Source organism: Vanessa tameamea, chromosome Z (genome assembly GCF_037043105.1).
Source record: "Vanessa tameamea isolate UH-Manoa-2023 chromosome Z, ilVanTame1 primary haplotype, whole genome shotgun sequence".
Classification (NCBI taxonomy): domain Eukaryota; kingdom Metazoa; phylum Arthropoda; class Insecta; order Lepidoptera; family Nymphalidae; genus Vanessa; species Vanessa tameamea.
Window position 1 is genome coordinate 659,549 of NC_087341.1, and position 13,099 is coordinate 672,647.

General features: G+C 36.9%; 2 protein-coding genes across 6 annotated transcripts in view; one reads left to right on the forward strand and one right to left on the reverse strand.

Moving 5' to 3' along the window:
* The window catches only part of LOC113403962 (JNK-interacting protein 3), a 29,921-nt gene extending 18,727 nt beyond the window's left edge, over window positions 1–11,194 (forward strand). For 4 of the 5 annotated variants that reach the window (XM_064220465.1, XM_026644648.2, XM_026644649.2 and 1 more), the window contains 7 exons: window positions 812–992; window positions 1,996–2,206; window positions 3,111–3,271; window positions 3,908–4,068; window positions 5,390–5,705; window positions 6,009–6,302; window positions 9,037–11,194. In XM_064220465.1, the coding sequence (XP_064076535.1) occupies window positions 812–992; window positions 1,996–2,206; window positions 3,111–3,271; window positions 3,908–4,068; window positions 5,390–5,705; window positions 6,009–6,302; window positions 9,037–9,158 (1,446 nt within the window). In that variant the 3' untranslated portion in view covers window positions 9,159–11,194. Of the gene's footprint in view, window positions 1–811; window positions 993–1,995; window positions 2,207–3,110; window positions 3,272–3,907; window positions 4,069–5,389; window positions 5,706–6,008; window positions 6,303–7,665; window positions 7,783–9,036 lie in introns of all 5 variants that reach the window. The other variant, XM_026644650.2, reaches the window with a different exon arrangement.
* Window positions 1–13,099, reverse strand: part of LOC113404001 (discoidin domain-containing receptor 2-like) — a 176,510-nt gene that overhangs the window by 70,188 nt on the left and 93,223 nt on the right. The gene's annotated exons all lie outside the window — the stretch shown is intronic.

Sequence of the window (13,099 nt, forward strand, 5' to 3'; positions counted from 1 at the left end):
TTTATAATAAATAATAAATAAATATTGGACAACATCACATACATTACTCTGATCCCAATGTAAGTAGCTAAAGCACTTGTGTTAAAACATTGTCATTTATTTGCAAACATTAGTTCTAATTGTTAACCTTTGATCGTCAGTAATCGGTTTATTGATTGTGAAATGGGAAATGTGCATGACAAATAAACACTTGCCTCAGAGTACTAAAAGTATAGAACGATCCTAAAGGGTTACGTGAACAAGTGATATTGTTCGAACAATCTCCATTTTTATCTTTTCTCTAAAATGTCTACAACTCGATCTGTGATCTGATCTTTCACTAACCAAACCAAGTAATAAACATAAAAACATTCATCGTTTACTTAAAGTTACTATGAATAGGATAATAATAATGTTTTAGTTTGAGGATTTCTACCTAAAGTATAAACATTCAAAAATAAGTTAATTATTTAAATTTAAAAATTCAAACATTGACACAATTATTCTGTTATCATCGGAACATCTTAAAAAAAAGTCTGGGTAAACGGTAAACAATGGCGTTTCTTCAAAAGTCATCGGAAACAAAAAACCAAAAAAGATTAATAAATTAGATATTTCAATCTAGTACATGTAATAACCGGGCGTAGTAACCGTCACTCGGGAGTGGAAACACTACCAACTCCCATTCTTAGGTCTGCTACTGAGGGTCGGAAAACCAAATTACTTCTTACTGGCCCGACCTACGATTTGAATCCAGGACCGTGGAATCTGCAGTCTTATATGCAGTAGTAGTATTAGTGTAGTATGAAATAACTTATCAATCTTCACATAGGTTCAAGCAACTCTGCTGACCCCGCCCAGTACGCCTGCTAAAGAGTCGCCACCACAGCAGCAGCCACCGACTGCAGCGCGAGGGAACAGCGACGTGGTCAAGGAGCCAAGTTTGAAATCTGAACAAGAAATGGAGGGTGGTAATGCTGACAGTCCGCCATTATCCTCCACACCAATTAATGGTAAATTTAAATATATAGCCTAAGTCATATATGAAAACCATTGATCTCCCATTAGTCTCGCCCGTAGACAAGAATTATAAGCACTGACCTGACAATGTCTATTCACAAAAACACTACATACATATTTCAAGCCAGAACAAAGACATGAAAAGTATTGGTGTTTAGTAGAAAGTCCCACCCAGACGTGACCGCATAAATTCCAAATTACATATAATAATAATATGGTTAATATTAATCGAAAATATTTAATATCATTTAAAATGGTGTTTTTAAAAGATTTCATATGTTATTGTGATTTTAAAAAAGGAAATGTTGTCATTGCTATTTTTTTTACGAGGTATTTAAAATCAATAATTTCAAAGCTTGACTAGTCCTCTTCTTTAACGATAGACGAGAGGAAGTAGGCTATGTGATTGACCGTGAAGTCTTCTCCAACTTCAGATTCATTCTATCTATCTTTAATCAACAGCTGAAATTGTTGATGTAACTGAGAAACCCTTAATCAGAAATTACTTGAGACTCATTGATATCAACCCTATCGCGATGACGGCTACCGTTTGGACTGAAAGCAAGGCTAGTCTGCTCTCATTTCGCTGATAATTGGATCTAAAGCTATGGTTCGCTCCGAAGATTCATTACGTATTATACAAATTCGCTTCAGATGGACATTTCTGTGGAGAATTGAAAGTGTGTCATACAAAAAGAATCATCGGCGATGTATTATCAATGTATTGGCATAGTTAAACTCCATAATCTTAAGATATTTTTAATTCTAAAGACTCTTCGAAGAGCATGGTCGTGACTTACATTATTTAATATACCATTACCATTTTATCGTCAGACCACCAGAAATCTGGGGGTATCTCTATTCTCACTTTATTGACATCATAAAACATACGAAAATCATAGTTTCCTCGTTTTCTGTTAAGAAAATGTAATATTTTAAATCGATCAAAGAGTAATATTTCGTCTATTTTTCTTCATATTGTAATTTTATTCTCAGTGTTAACGGAAGCTCGCAACTCACCGGAGCCGGGCGTAGATGCGTTCGCACAGGAACAATCGGAAACCTTGACGGAAGAGGGCAAGCGGGCGGAGGAGACGATGCGAGATCGCAAGATGTCCACCGTAATGGCAACTATGTGGCTTGGGACCAAAAGTGGCGAGCTCTACGTGCACTCTGCTATCGGCAACTACAGTAAATGCTTGGCAAGGTGAGGTGGATCGATAGTCAATCAGTTACTTAATTCCACTTTTTTTTTTTAAACAGTAAAACGGGCGGACCACTTGAAGGTGAAGGGTCACGACTACCCTTAGCCATAGTTGCCGTTATAAATATTCACCGTTACATCGCCAATCTTAGGAACTAAGATGTTAAGTGCTTTGTACCTGTAGTAACAGTGGTTTACTCCTTCTTCAAACAGGAAAATAACACACCAAGCATTGCGGCTTAGCCGTAGAATATACGGTTTTAATTTTTTACCTAAAACTAAAATTTATAATTACTTAAACAATTATTTGGAACTAAATGAAATATATTCTTTCAAAATCAAAACAATTTATAAAATATGACAAAACTTAAATTACGACGCACGTCTATCTCGCCCGACGGATGCCAACAGAATAGGGGCGAGGAGAATAATTGAAATACTTAACTTTAGAACTAGTCGCTTCGGCGGCAGAACCAACACTGCCCCAGGGACCAATCACCATTCTTTCATATTTCGGTTGGCACAATATAGGACTTACTTGGAATAATTTATATTTATCATCTACCGTCAATGATTGATTAGTACACAACACTTGTAATAGACGAGTATTATACTTTTTACAAACACGATTCAATTGCCTTACTTACCTAGCGGTAAAAAAACCCTACCAACATTTAAAGTGATATATTCTTAACAGCCAAATAATAGTAAGAATCAAGAGTTGACTTGACAAATCAAACCATGTAATATTAAAAGGCCATAAAAGATTACTCGAGTTTCAATTCTAATTAGAGATTTTCACCAAGTTTACTTTATCCACAGTTATTCCATTAGTTCAATCGACTTGTTTATTGTTTTATCATTAATAAAATGCTTTATTAAAGTATGAATAATTTAATTAATTCAGGGTCAATCTGAACGATGCGATTTTATCAATCGTGTGGTGTTCGTCGCGATGCGTTGTTGCCCTCGCAGATGGTACCATTGCCATCTTTGCTCGCCTTCCGGACGGACAGTGGGACTTTTCTCAATACTGGCTCATGACCCTGGGCGACCCCAAGTGTTCAGGTAAAAGTTTTTGTAACTTTAACTAAACAATAATATTCGAATCTCTTAATTTCTGAATAAAATCAAAATTTCTGTTGAAAATAATCAACGGTAGGTTAATTTGTTTAATTTTCACTTACATTAAGATCAGTATGGTTCAATACTTTGTTATAATTTATTTTCTCACATGTGATAAAACATTGTGTACGGTAGCCCTCAAAATAGTTTAATGAAAAAGCAAGATCGCTTATGTAATATATTGAATCAAAGATTACTCCTTGTGGCATACCAATTTTTAAAGCAGATCCAGAAGACTTTTCGATTAGTAAAACTTCCTGAACTTTGACTTAAGTATTAAGAAAATAAATTAAGCACCTTATTTTTAAAACCCTAAAATTTTAGCCTTTAATGTAAAACTGTTTCATGCTCTACACAATCAAACGCTTTAGGCTAATCATTTCCTATGTATTGTTATTATATTTAAGAAATGCTAATGTGAGTGATTTGTTTTCAATATTTTACTCTAAGTATACAGCTTTTATTATTGGCAGTTCTTCTGTTTTCACTCAAAACACCCCATAGTTAGTTTTTTTTAATTGCCTTTTAGGTTGAAAACGAATATAATTTAAAATAATATGTCATCCTTTTGGTTTATAGTACGTTGCCTAAGCGCTGTGGGTGGCGCCGTGTGGTGTGGGTACCGTAATCGTGTGCTGGTCGTGGAGCCTCGCTCGAGACGCCTTCTGCACTCACTCGAGGCGCATCCAAGACACGAGAGTCAAGTGCGGCAAATGGCGGCTCACAGAGACGGCGTTTGGGTATGTAATTATGTTTATAAACATTAATATTTCTTTTTAATAGTCAATGAGTAAATATATCATTCGATTGTAAGGAGGCATTCTCGTTCATAAACATGTCCATTGTAATCATTATTCACTAGTCCTTAACACACTTAATACATCTTCAATACGAAGTTAGAATCTACGTCTCTTGTGACAGCAATTGCACTAACTCACTCATCGTTTAAAGCTAAAAATAGCAAAACGGTTTTGTTGATTGACATTGGTTATCTAACGATTAGGGTTCATCTCGGCAAGCTCAACGACGACGAGTTTAGAACCCTATTTACATAATAATAATAATAAAGCTTTATTTAATTCCACATTCTGATAAATAAACTTGTACGAATAAAATTATTTTTGTTCAGATTAAATTAATTCATATGGCCTTCGGGTAAAAGCCTCCTCCAAGGACTTCCATCGTTCTTTGTGTCTAGCCAAGGTTATCCAATTTTCTCCTGCTACCTTTATCAATTTTATTGGTCCATCTAGAGCGGGCTTAAGCCCCACGACCTTTAGGACCTTGACATTTCACCACTCTGATGGTCCAACTGCCATCGTCCTAACGAGCTGAGACAACTCCGACAATATCATACCATATATTATATACTTAAACTGACTAAACTAGATTTTATTTAAAACAATTATAAATAGAGCCGTCAAGCAAAGTTGGTAAATAGTTCGACATTGTAATTAATCACGAAAACTAAACAGTGGCATAACCCATACAAAAAAATGATTCCCACTGATTGTTTTGCCAACCATGCCCGGTAATCACGTGCATCAGCTTAAACATGTGCGTACCGTACCGCTTTCTTTATTGCCAGACCTACAGAATGGGAACGCCAGGTAAAACCTGGGATCGCCTGGTGTAAATAAAAAACGCAAACATATAAAAAATTCAATGAGATTAGCAGAGGCAGCATTTACAACCTATTTTAATATCAAAACTTTTAATTACAAACTACAAATAAAATCTCTACCCAGTATGAAACAAAGTCACTTCCTTCCACATATACGCTAAGATCTTTTAAACTTCGCAACGGATATTATTGCGGTTTTCACTAATAAACAGAAGATTCAAGAGGAAAGTTTATATCTATATAAATACATGCATGCATGTAGAGAAACGAAATGTTTTTCAACGTAATAGTTGTATGGAATCCCTCATTGTACCCTGTGTGAAGGTGTGAACGTGAAGGGTTACAACCGAATGTATAATTTCTAGTCAAAGGTATAGTGGTATTTATTGCAAGCGAACAAATAAAACCTAATATATTTTTTCATTCAATTTAAATAGGTTTCAATAAAAATGGACTCGGCGTTGCGGCTGTACCACGCTCATACGTACGCCCACTTGAAGGACGTGGATATCGAACCATACGTGAGCAAGATGCTGGGCACGGGCAAGCTGGGCTTCTCATTGGTGCGCATCACGGCGTTGCTCATAAGCTCGGGTCGTTTGTGGATCGGCACCAGCAACGGCGTGGTCATCTCGGTACCACTTTCTGAAGGAGCGCCTGCTGCTGGAGCTGCTTCGGCAACCAATTGCCTCGTGCCAACCTCGCTTGTCACCGTTTCAGGTTCAGTTGCGACTACGAGACCACCTATACCAGGTAAGTTAAACTTAAAACAAAAGGTGTTTTTTTGGCTTGCTAGTCGAATCTAATTGAAGTCTGGATAAATATTAATATTTTACTTTACTATCAACATCGGAGCTATAACAGAGTTCGCAACATATCCTATGTTGATGCCTAACGTATTTGTGTGTAAAATACAACATTTGTCAAACAAAAATTAATTTGTTAAAAAGCCTTAAAAATCTGTCAGTCAACAACACGCGGAGCTTATGATCGTTGAAGACTGTTACTCTCTACGAAGAGGATTCTTGTACTCGATGCGTTTTTTTTTATTTATAGGTCATGCCGCTTTGGTGCGTGCCGGATCAGTCGCGCCCGGTGACTGTATTCCGCATTGCTCAATGGCGCACGCGCAGCTCAGTTTTCACGGTCACCGCGAGGCTGTTACGTTCTTCGTAGCGGTTCCCGGTGCCGCTCAACAGAACTCACCAGATTCGCCGCCACCTCCGGCTCCACAACCGCCTACCTCGCCCACACAACGACATTCCGCCACCGCAGCCACATTGGTTACGTCCGCTGCACCTCCCATGCTCGTCATATCCGGCGGGGAAGGGTACATCGACTTCAGAATAGGTACGTAACTCATGCGACGTAGGTCGTAATGAAAATCGCAGTTATATCGGTAACACGTTCACAAACCGACAGGCGTCAATAAATTAGAGGATTATTGTCAGATAGGCTGGTGTAATTCTCTAAATGATATTATTATATAGACTTCATGGCATTAAAGCACTTCAGCTGTATTTAATATCATCCGAGTCGGACCCAATAAAAATATATACTTATATGTGTTCACACAAGAATATCGTCTTGTTATAATTTCCATTCCACATAACCGCTTTTTAAATCCCTTTGTTTTTTGGACACTTTTATGTTTTTCTTATTTTCAAACAAGCAATATGCACGTTAATCTCAGTATAACAGGTAGGCGACAGGCTTCGGCTTTAACGATTCAGCGGATACGTAGTAGTAACGCTTATATGCTTTGATATGTACTTAGTTTTATGTCATATGCTTGTAGTTTCCGGTAGGGGGTTACCGCGTTCGCGTAAACTAGAGAGTAAAGTATTTTGAGTGTTGAAGAACGTAAGAAATCCCGGAGACTTATTATTTTTTTTTTACGCTCGAGCCCCTTCTTGTAATATACATTTATTTTGCTTATTTTTATTGTTGACGAGTGCCTATTGTTTGTTTTGAAAGCGATAAGTTTTTCTAATAAAAAGAATTAAGTCAATGACGTTTATACTCTGTTTTTTTAAGCGATTTTATCTTTATGTTAATTAAAAATCTAAAACAGATCGTTTGTAGAAGGTCACACGTATTTTCTTTAATATTGGCATATGTCAATATTCTATAAATCTTTTGTATTGGTTGTATTTTGCATTCCAAAGATAGCATTCTGAACACGGCGCCAATGAACTGTCGACAGATAAATATCATGGAACGATAGTCCACGTTGTTGCCATCACACTGTTTATGGTGGAGAGTCGTATGAATTCCTATTCTGTCTCCTCTTTATCTTCTCTCTGTCTGATGTCTCAGTCACTCGGGACCTTCTGTGTCTCCGGTGTAAGAATTTTCTCTAAATTCTGTCTCAATCTTCTACGTGTCTCATGTATTGTGTATTTACAATCGCTATATACAGAATTGCATACCTACCTAATACTGTTATGTACATTTTAAGCTCTAGTAAGCAGAAAAGTATTATGTCGTTTCGATTACAATAGTATTCATAAATAGTACCCATTTTAAATGTAGCTCTTTCGAGTTATTCCTAGAGATTTATGTGCGATTTCATGTTTAACATTACAGAGTCGCTAAAATAAACAGAATATAAACATATGCAAGCGTCCAACTTCTCGTGCCGCATTAGCGGAAAACCAAGATTAAGTTATTAGGTATTCTTATCGGTCGCATTTATATTTTTTGCCATTAGAGGAGCATGCCGATGACGTACGAGATACCGCCTCCCACCTCATTGTTTGGCAGATCGTTGACTCCTGAACGTACCTGATAGAATATAAGGCAATAAAACTCTTTCTAGTTGTAACCGGTACGTGTTTTGTGTTTACGTCACGAGGAGCATGTCGCTTGGGAACTCGCAGCACTAACACGATAAGACAAGCTGAGGCGCTCCCTGCACGTACTCCGCACAGCACGGGCTAAGCCCACTCATGGTCCGCTTAAACAGATCTCGTACGGAATGTAAACAATGAACTTTATCTTTACTTTAGAATGTGTTTCCGCCATCGAAATGGTTAATGATGTGATTTCCTGATATGGGTGGTCATGTAATATTGTTTACGTTTATACGAGTTCTATTTAAAAGGGTCTTTACTAACACTTCTTCTTCACGTCGTCATCGGTACACTGACTCTGTCATACGTCCGTCCGTGGCCGCTTTATACGAATAAAATGAATAATCGAGTACTTGTACTGGTTATTAAATTATATATATTCAGTCTGGCAGTCGGAATGAATTGAATTTTAAATATATTCGAGTACTTGTACTGGTTATTAAATTATATATATTCAGTCTGGCAGTCGGAATGAATTGAATTTTAAATATATTCGACATTTGCCTGCTGCTTAAATATATATTTTTATATATTATATCTTTATCATTGCAGATCCGTGGAAAATGTATTGTTTGACGCTCGGATGCACGGATAGGAAAATTTTAAATTGATGTTAACGTCAGAGACAGGATTTAATGATACATTAAATTGATTTGTAATGAGTTTTGTGCGTGTGCCGATGATACAGTAAAATCATAATACCATTGCCCGAAAACATTACTTGCAGTACAAACTCTATAACTATGCCGCTATGAAGTAACTTTTTTCATATTTTAGCAATGTAAAGCAATTAAATATAGGAAATATGATGTTAATTATTACCTTTATGCTTACTATTAAAATGTTCGACATATATGATAATACGTGACAAACAAACGGCTTATCGAACATTTAGTTGATCTCATTTAAACATAAACATTCCAGTTGTGTTAAGTACTTAGCCTTTGTCTATGTACAACTTCAAAGCGGCAAAGTTCAAATATTTGTACCATAAGAGATATAAATATTACAAAGCTCCGTTGATTTTGTATATGGCTAACGTGTATATTGCTAATTATAGAATTATTCACTTAATAAAAACTACTGTAAATCTTAGTATAATATAAAATAATGTTAACAGCAATTAAAACCAGTAAACATTCAGTATCTTATCACTAAACGAAGTATTACAATATTCACGTGTACATAATTGTTGATATTGTTATATATCGACAATTCAATGTCGGCAGCTGACTCGGAGATGGAGGAGAGCGTCGTGGCGGCGGAGGACGGCTCCTCGAGCGGGCACAGCTCGCTAGCGGAGCGCGCGGCTCGCAGTCACCTCATCGTGTGGCAGGTGGCCGCCGCCTAGCGCTGCGCGCCGCGCGTCCTCGTCCGCCCCCGCCCGCGCCCGCGCCCGCGCCCGCCCTCCGACTGCGACTACGTCTACGTGTGCACCTCCGCCAAGCCCGCCGACACCTTCCAGTCCTACGAGTAGACGTCGTTATACGTCGAGGTAAACGGAGCGCAGTTATAAGTTGTTCGTGAATTAGAATCGTTTTATTTTGAAATCGATCCATAGTCCATTCGACACGACCACGTCCCGGCACCACCGCGGCCCGCGCGCACATATCAGGGCGACTCCGCTACGCGCGGCAACAGACATTGACGTTATATTTGTGTATCGAGCGCTACGTGCTTCTCGCCTGCCCCGGCCGCTTCATTCCTATCGTATAGCGTACGAGTTGTATTCAATTGTAATATATTCGTCGATGTGCGAACATTGTATCGCTGCTTTAACAATAACGTTAAACTAAATCTCATATAGTTGTAAGTTACGAGATATAACCACCAAAAATTCTTTATAGAATCTTTATTAGTGAGTAGTTAGCGGTTTAGGATAATAGTCGAGATATTATCTAAGACATTAGATAGCTGTACGAAATGTCTCTTAATGTAGAACAATTTTATTTTCGACTGATAACTATTACGGGCTGTGGTTGTCATCTCCATCACAAGTTTAGGTTTAAGACGAGTGAAGTATTTAACTTTAGTCGAGTGTGAGTTCGTTCGCTATCAGACGCGACCCAGTGTCGCTGCTGGAGCCTCTGTAGCGTTAAATGTACCCTGTAACTAATAATACATTATTATTTTGAGTAAAGTCGACTAGTTTCATCGCGTGGTTGCAATTATATATCTGTATTCGAGTACCAGTGGTTGATATTATTGTTTGACGTTATTCATTTTACGCATTATACGACACATACATAAAATTAATCCGAACTTTGCTGGAATACCGACTGTATAGTTGTAACTAGAAATACTGGTTTTATTTCTCAAAAGATTCATGGTGCAAATTTATTTATAGCATAATTTAGATAAGATACGTTTGTTATGTGAATAATCAAATAAGTTTTTTTTTTTTTTTTTTTTTATATATTCTGTGTTCTTCGATTATAATGTGATTTTTATTTACTCATTTATACAAAATGAAATTATTAAAGAGTTAAGTCACGTGCTATTTATTTTTAGTCCGAATATTATAACCGTGTTTATAGGGTGTTTAATATTCGTTCGGTTGTACATAATATATATATTTATATTTATTACGAGATCAGTTGTAAGGCGACCTGCGAGCGAGCCGTTCGGTGGCCGAGACCACTTGAACGCTTCGATTCCTAGTCAAAACAAACGACCTAGATTAAATATGCGAGGCTTATGTTGTTTTGCTTGTGTAACGAGTAGGCTGATGCCGAGGGTTTGAAGGTCGAAATTTGCCTTAAATATATACACAGCGCAAGTCTTGTAGTTGGGCATTACTGTACTAAATGTAGCGCTTGACAGTGTACTTTATGATATCATATGACGTATTAAAAGATGTTTATACATCACGTTTAAAGCTCGGAACACCCTCGCTCAATCATGATCAAGCTCAATACGGTAATATCACTCAGCGACATTACGCTCTATCGAACGTTGTATACAGTTCTGACGTACTGCTTGGTCTCGGTGTGTTCGAAGCTTTAAACTGTAAACAATGTTATTTACCTAACTGCTATTTTCGAAACATTGTATCAATATCGAATCATATAATTGGTTGAAATGATTATTACTGATATATACTGATTGTTCGTGTATAATTTGTACTTATTTATAACTTTCGTGTGCAATTGGTTAATATAGATTTATTTTTTATTTATTCAACGGTATAAATGAAATATAAACAGTATTCGAAACTGTTATTTGTACTTGTAAAGTGTTGACATCCGCAGTATTTTTTTTAACAAAATTTATACAAATTTATAAGGAAATAATTGTAGAAAAAAATCAAGTCTTTTGCATAATATTGTAACTAGTATTTAAATTTTTCTTGTTTGTATGGCGCAATCAAATAAAAAATGCCTCTGACTAATGTGGTTTTTTTTCTGATCACTTTGTGGTAATGCAACTCTACCTACAGAACCATACGCAGTCAAGACTGCTACTTTGTTACTGGGAACAACTTGACATAATTTGCTTTAATACATGCGAATAAACCGATTATGACTGACACAGTCAGATAATAGCAGTGCGTCTTTATTTTTATATATCTCTTTGAATCTTCATACTTAAAATATTTATTTCATGATATGCAATGCGAATGTTCTCTGATAACAAAAGCGACATCTTATGGCTACAATAAATAATTTGTAAAAAGAGCTATGGCGAAGTATTGTGACGTCGAATGTGTTTAAAATTATATATTAATCGTAAAATTTCCTTGAATATTTATTCGTATTCTAAAAATTAATGTGGACAAGTGTTTTATGCTGTTATTCGAGATGGCCCAGTGGTTTGAGCACCTGAATTTAAACCTAATGAGCTTGAATTTTTAATTCGTGTTTATGTAACGAGTGGTTAATATTTATTACAGCGCCATTGTCTTTGAGCAGTGGCCACATACCATTAGGTGGCCCATTCATTCGTCCGCCTAACATTACCATTATTATAAAAAATGAATCTCCAGCTGAAATGCAAAAAAAAATTAACAAGAATTATAGAAATCCTAAGTGAGTGCACTCTATATTATACAGAATAAGGTCTTCTCATGAGGACAGAGGCCTTAAACGGGTAATGAAAAATCACTAATGTCTGATGTCAAATACACACCATCAACTCGGGAAGTCATCGCGTGGTAATACAAGAAAATTGCATACACGTACATTGTAACGTAAGTGTCGTGTACTTTGGACTGCGAGCAGCTGCCATTCTGCGTGATCATCATTAATAAAAATGTACAATTACATAATTCAATATACAAGTAATCATTCTTTCTGCAATTGTCGACAACGAAGCTAACGAGTGCGTCGCGTGACGCCGGCCCCTAACGCTTACATTTTATATGGACGACGCAAATTGACGTCGGTCGTGCTAAAGCAACAACTACCTACAATTTTCTTGCGAGAGTTATCATTAGGGACGAATTGAAGTAATAAGCGAATAATTTAGTCAACGCATTGACATGTCCCTGCAGCTTTTGAATGAAATAATTGCCGAAGTTTTATCAATGATTAGAACCTAAAGCATTGTTTTAAAAGTAAAAGATCATATTAAACATTTATTAATCGCATATATTATTAAGTTTAGAGATCATTTGGTACATACTCCCAACCCGTGTGATACAACTACTACGGTTTGTATGTATAAAAGTAACAGACTGTAAATTTTCCACCGCTGGGCTAAGACCTCTTCCTTTGAGGAGAAGGTTTTAGAAAATATTCCACCACGCTGCACAACAACAATGCGGGTTGGTGGATACACCTGAGGCAGAATTTCGTTGAAATTAGACACAAGCAGATTTCCTCATGATGTTTCCCTTCGCCGCCGAGCATGAGGTGAATTATAAACACAAATTAAGCACATGAATAAAGCATGAAGCAAAGGTGTTTGCCTGGATTTGAATCCGCAATCATCGGTTAAGATGCACACGTTCTAACCGCTGGCTCTTTGTATGTATATATGTAGAGAAAAATTTAAATAACCATCACATACAATTGATTATTAAATGCGTTTATTAACGGGGTTTTATTCCCGCTGCAAAAATTTATTATCCACATCGTAGGCTGAACTAATGTAAGATAATGTTAGTTATAACAAGTATAGAATTTGAAAACTTAACACTTATCAACTAGTTCTAATTAAACGTCGACAGCTATGCTCCAGCCTTTATAGGGCGATTCGGAATTTCGTCAGCGCGATTCAATTTGACCATAGTGACATCTAGCGGCAATCGCTACCGATAGGACGGAATGAGGGGCGAAACTGACCCTCACT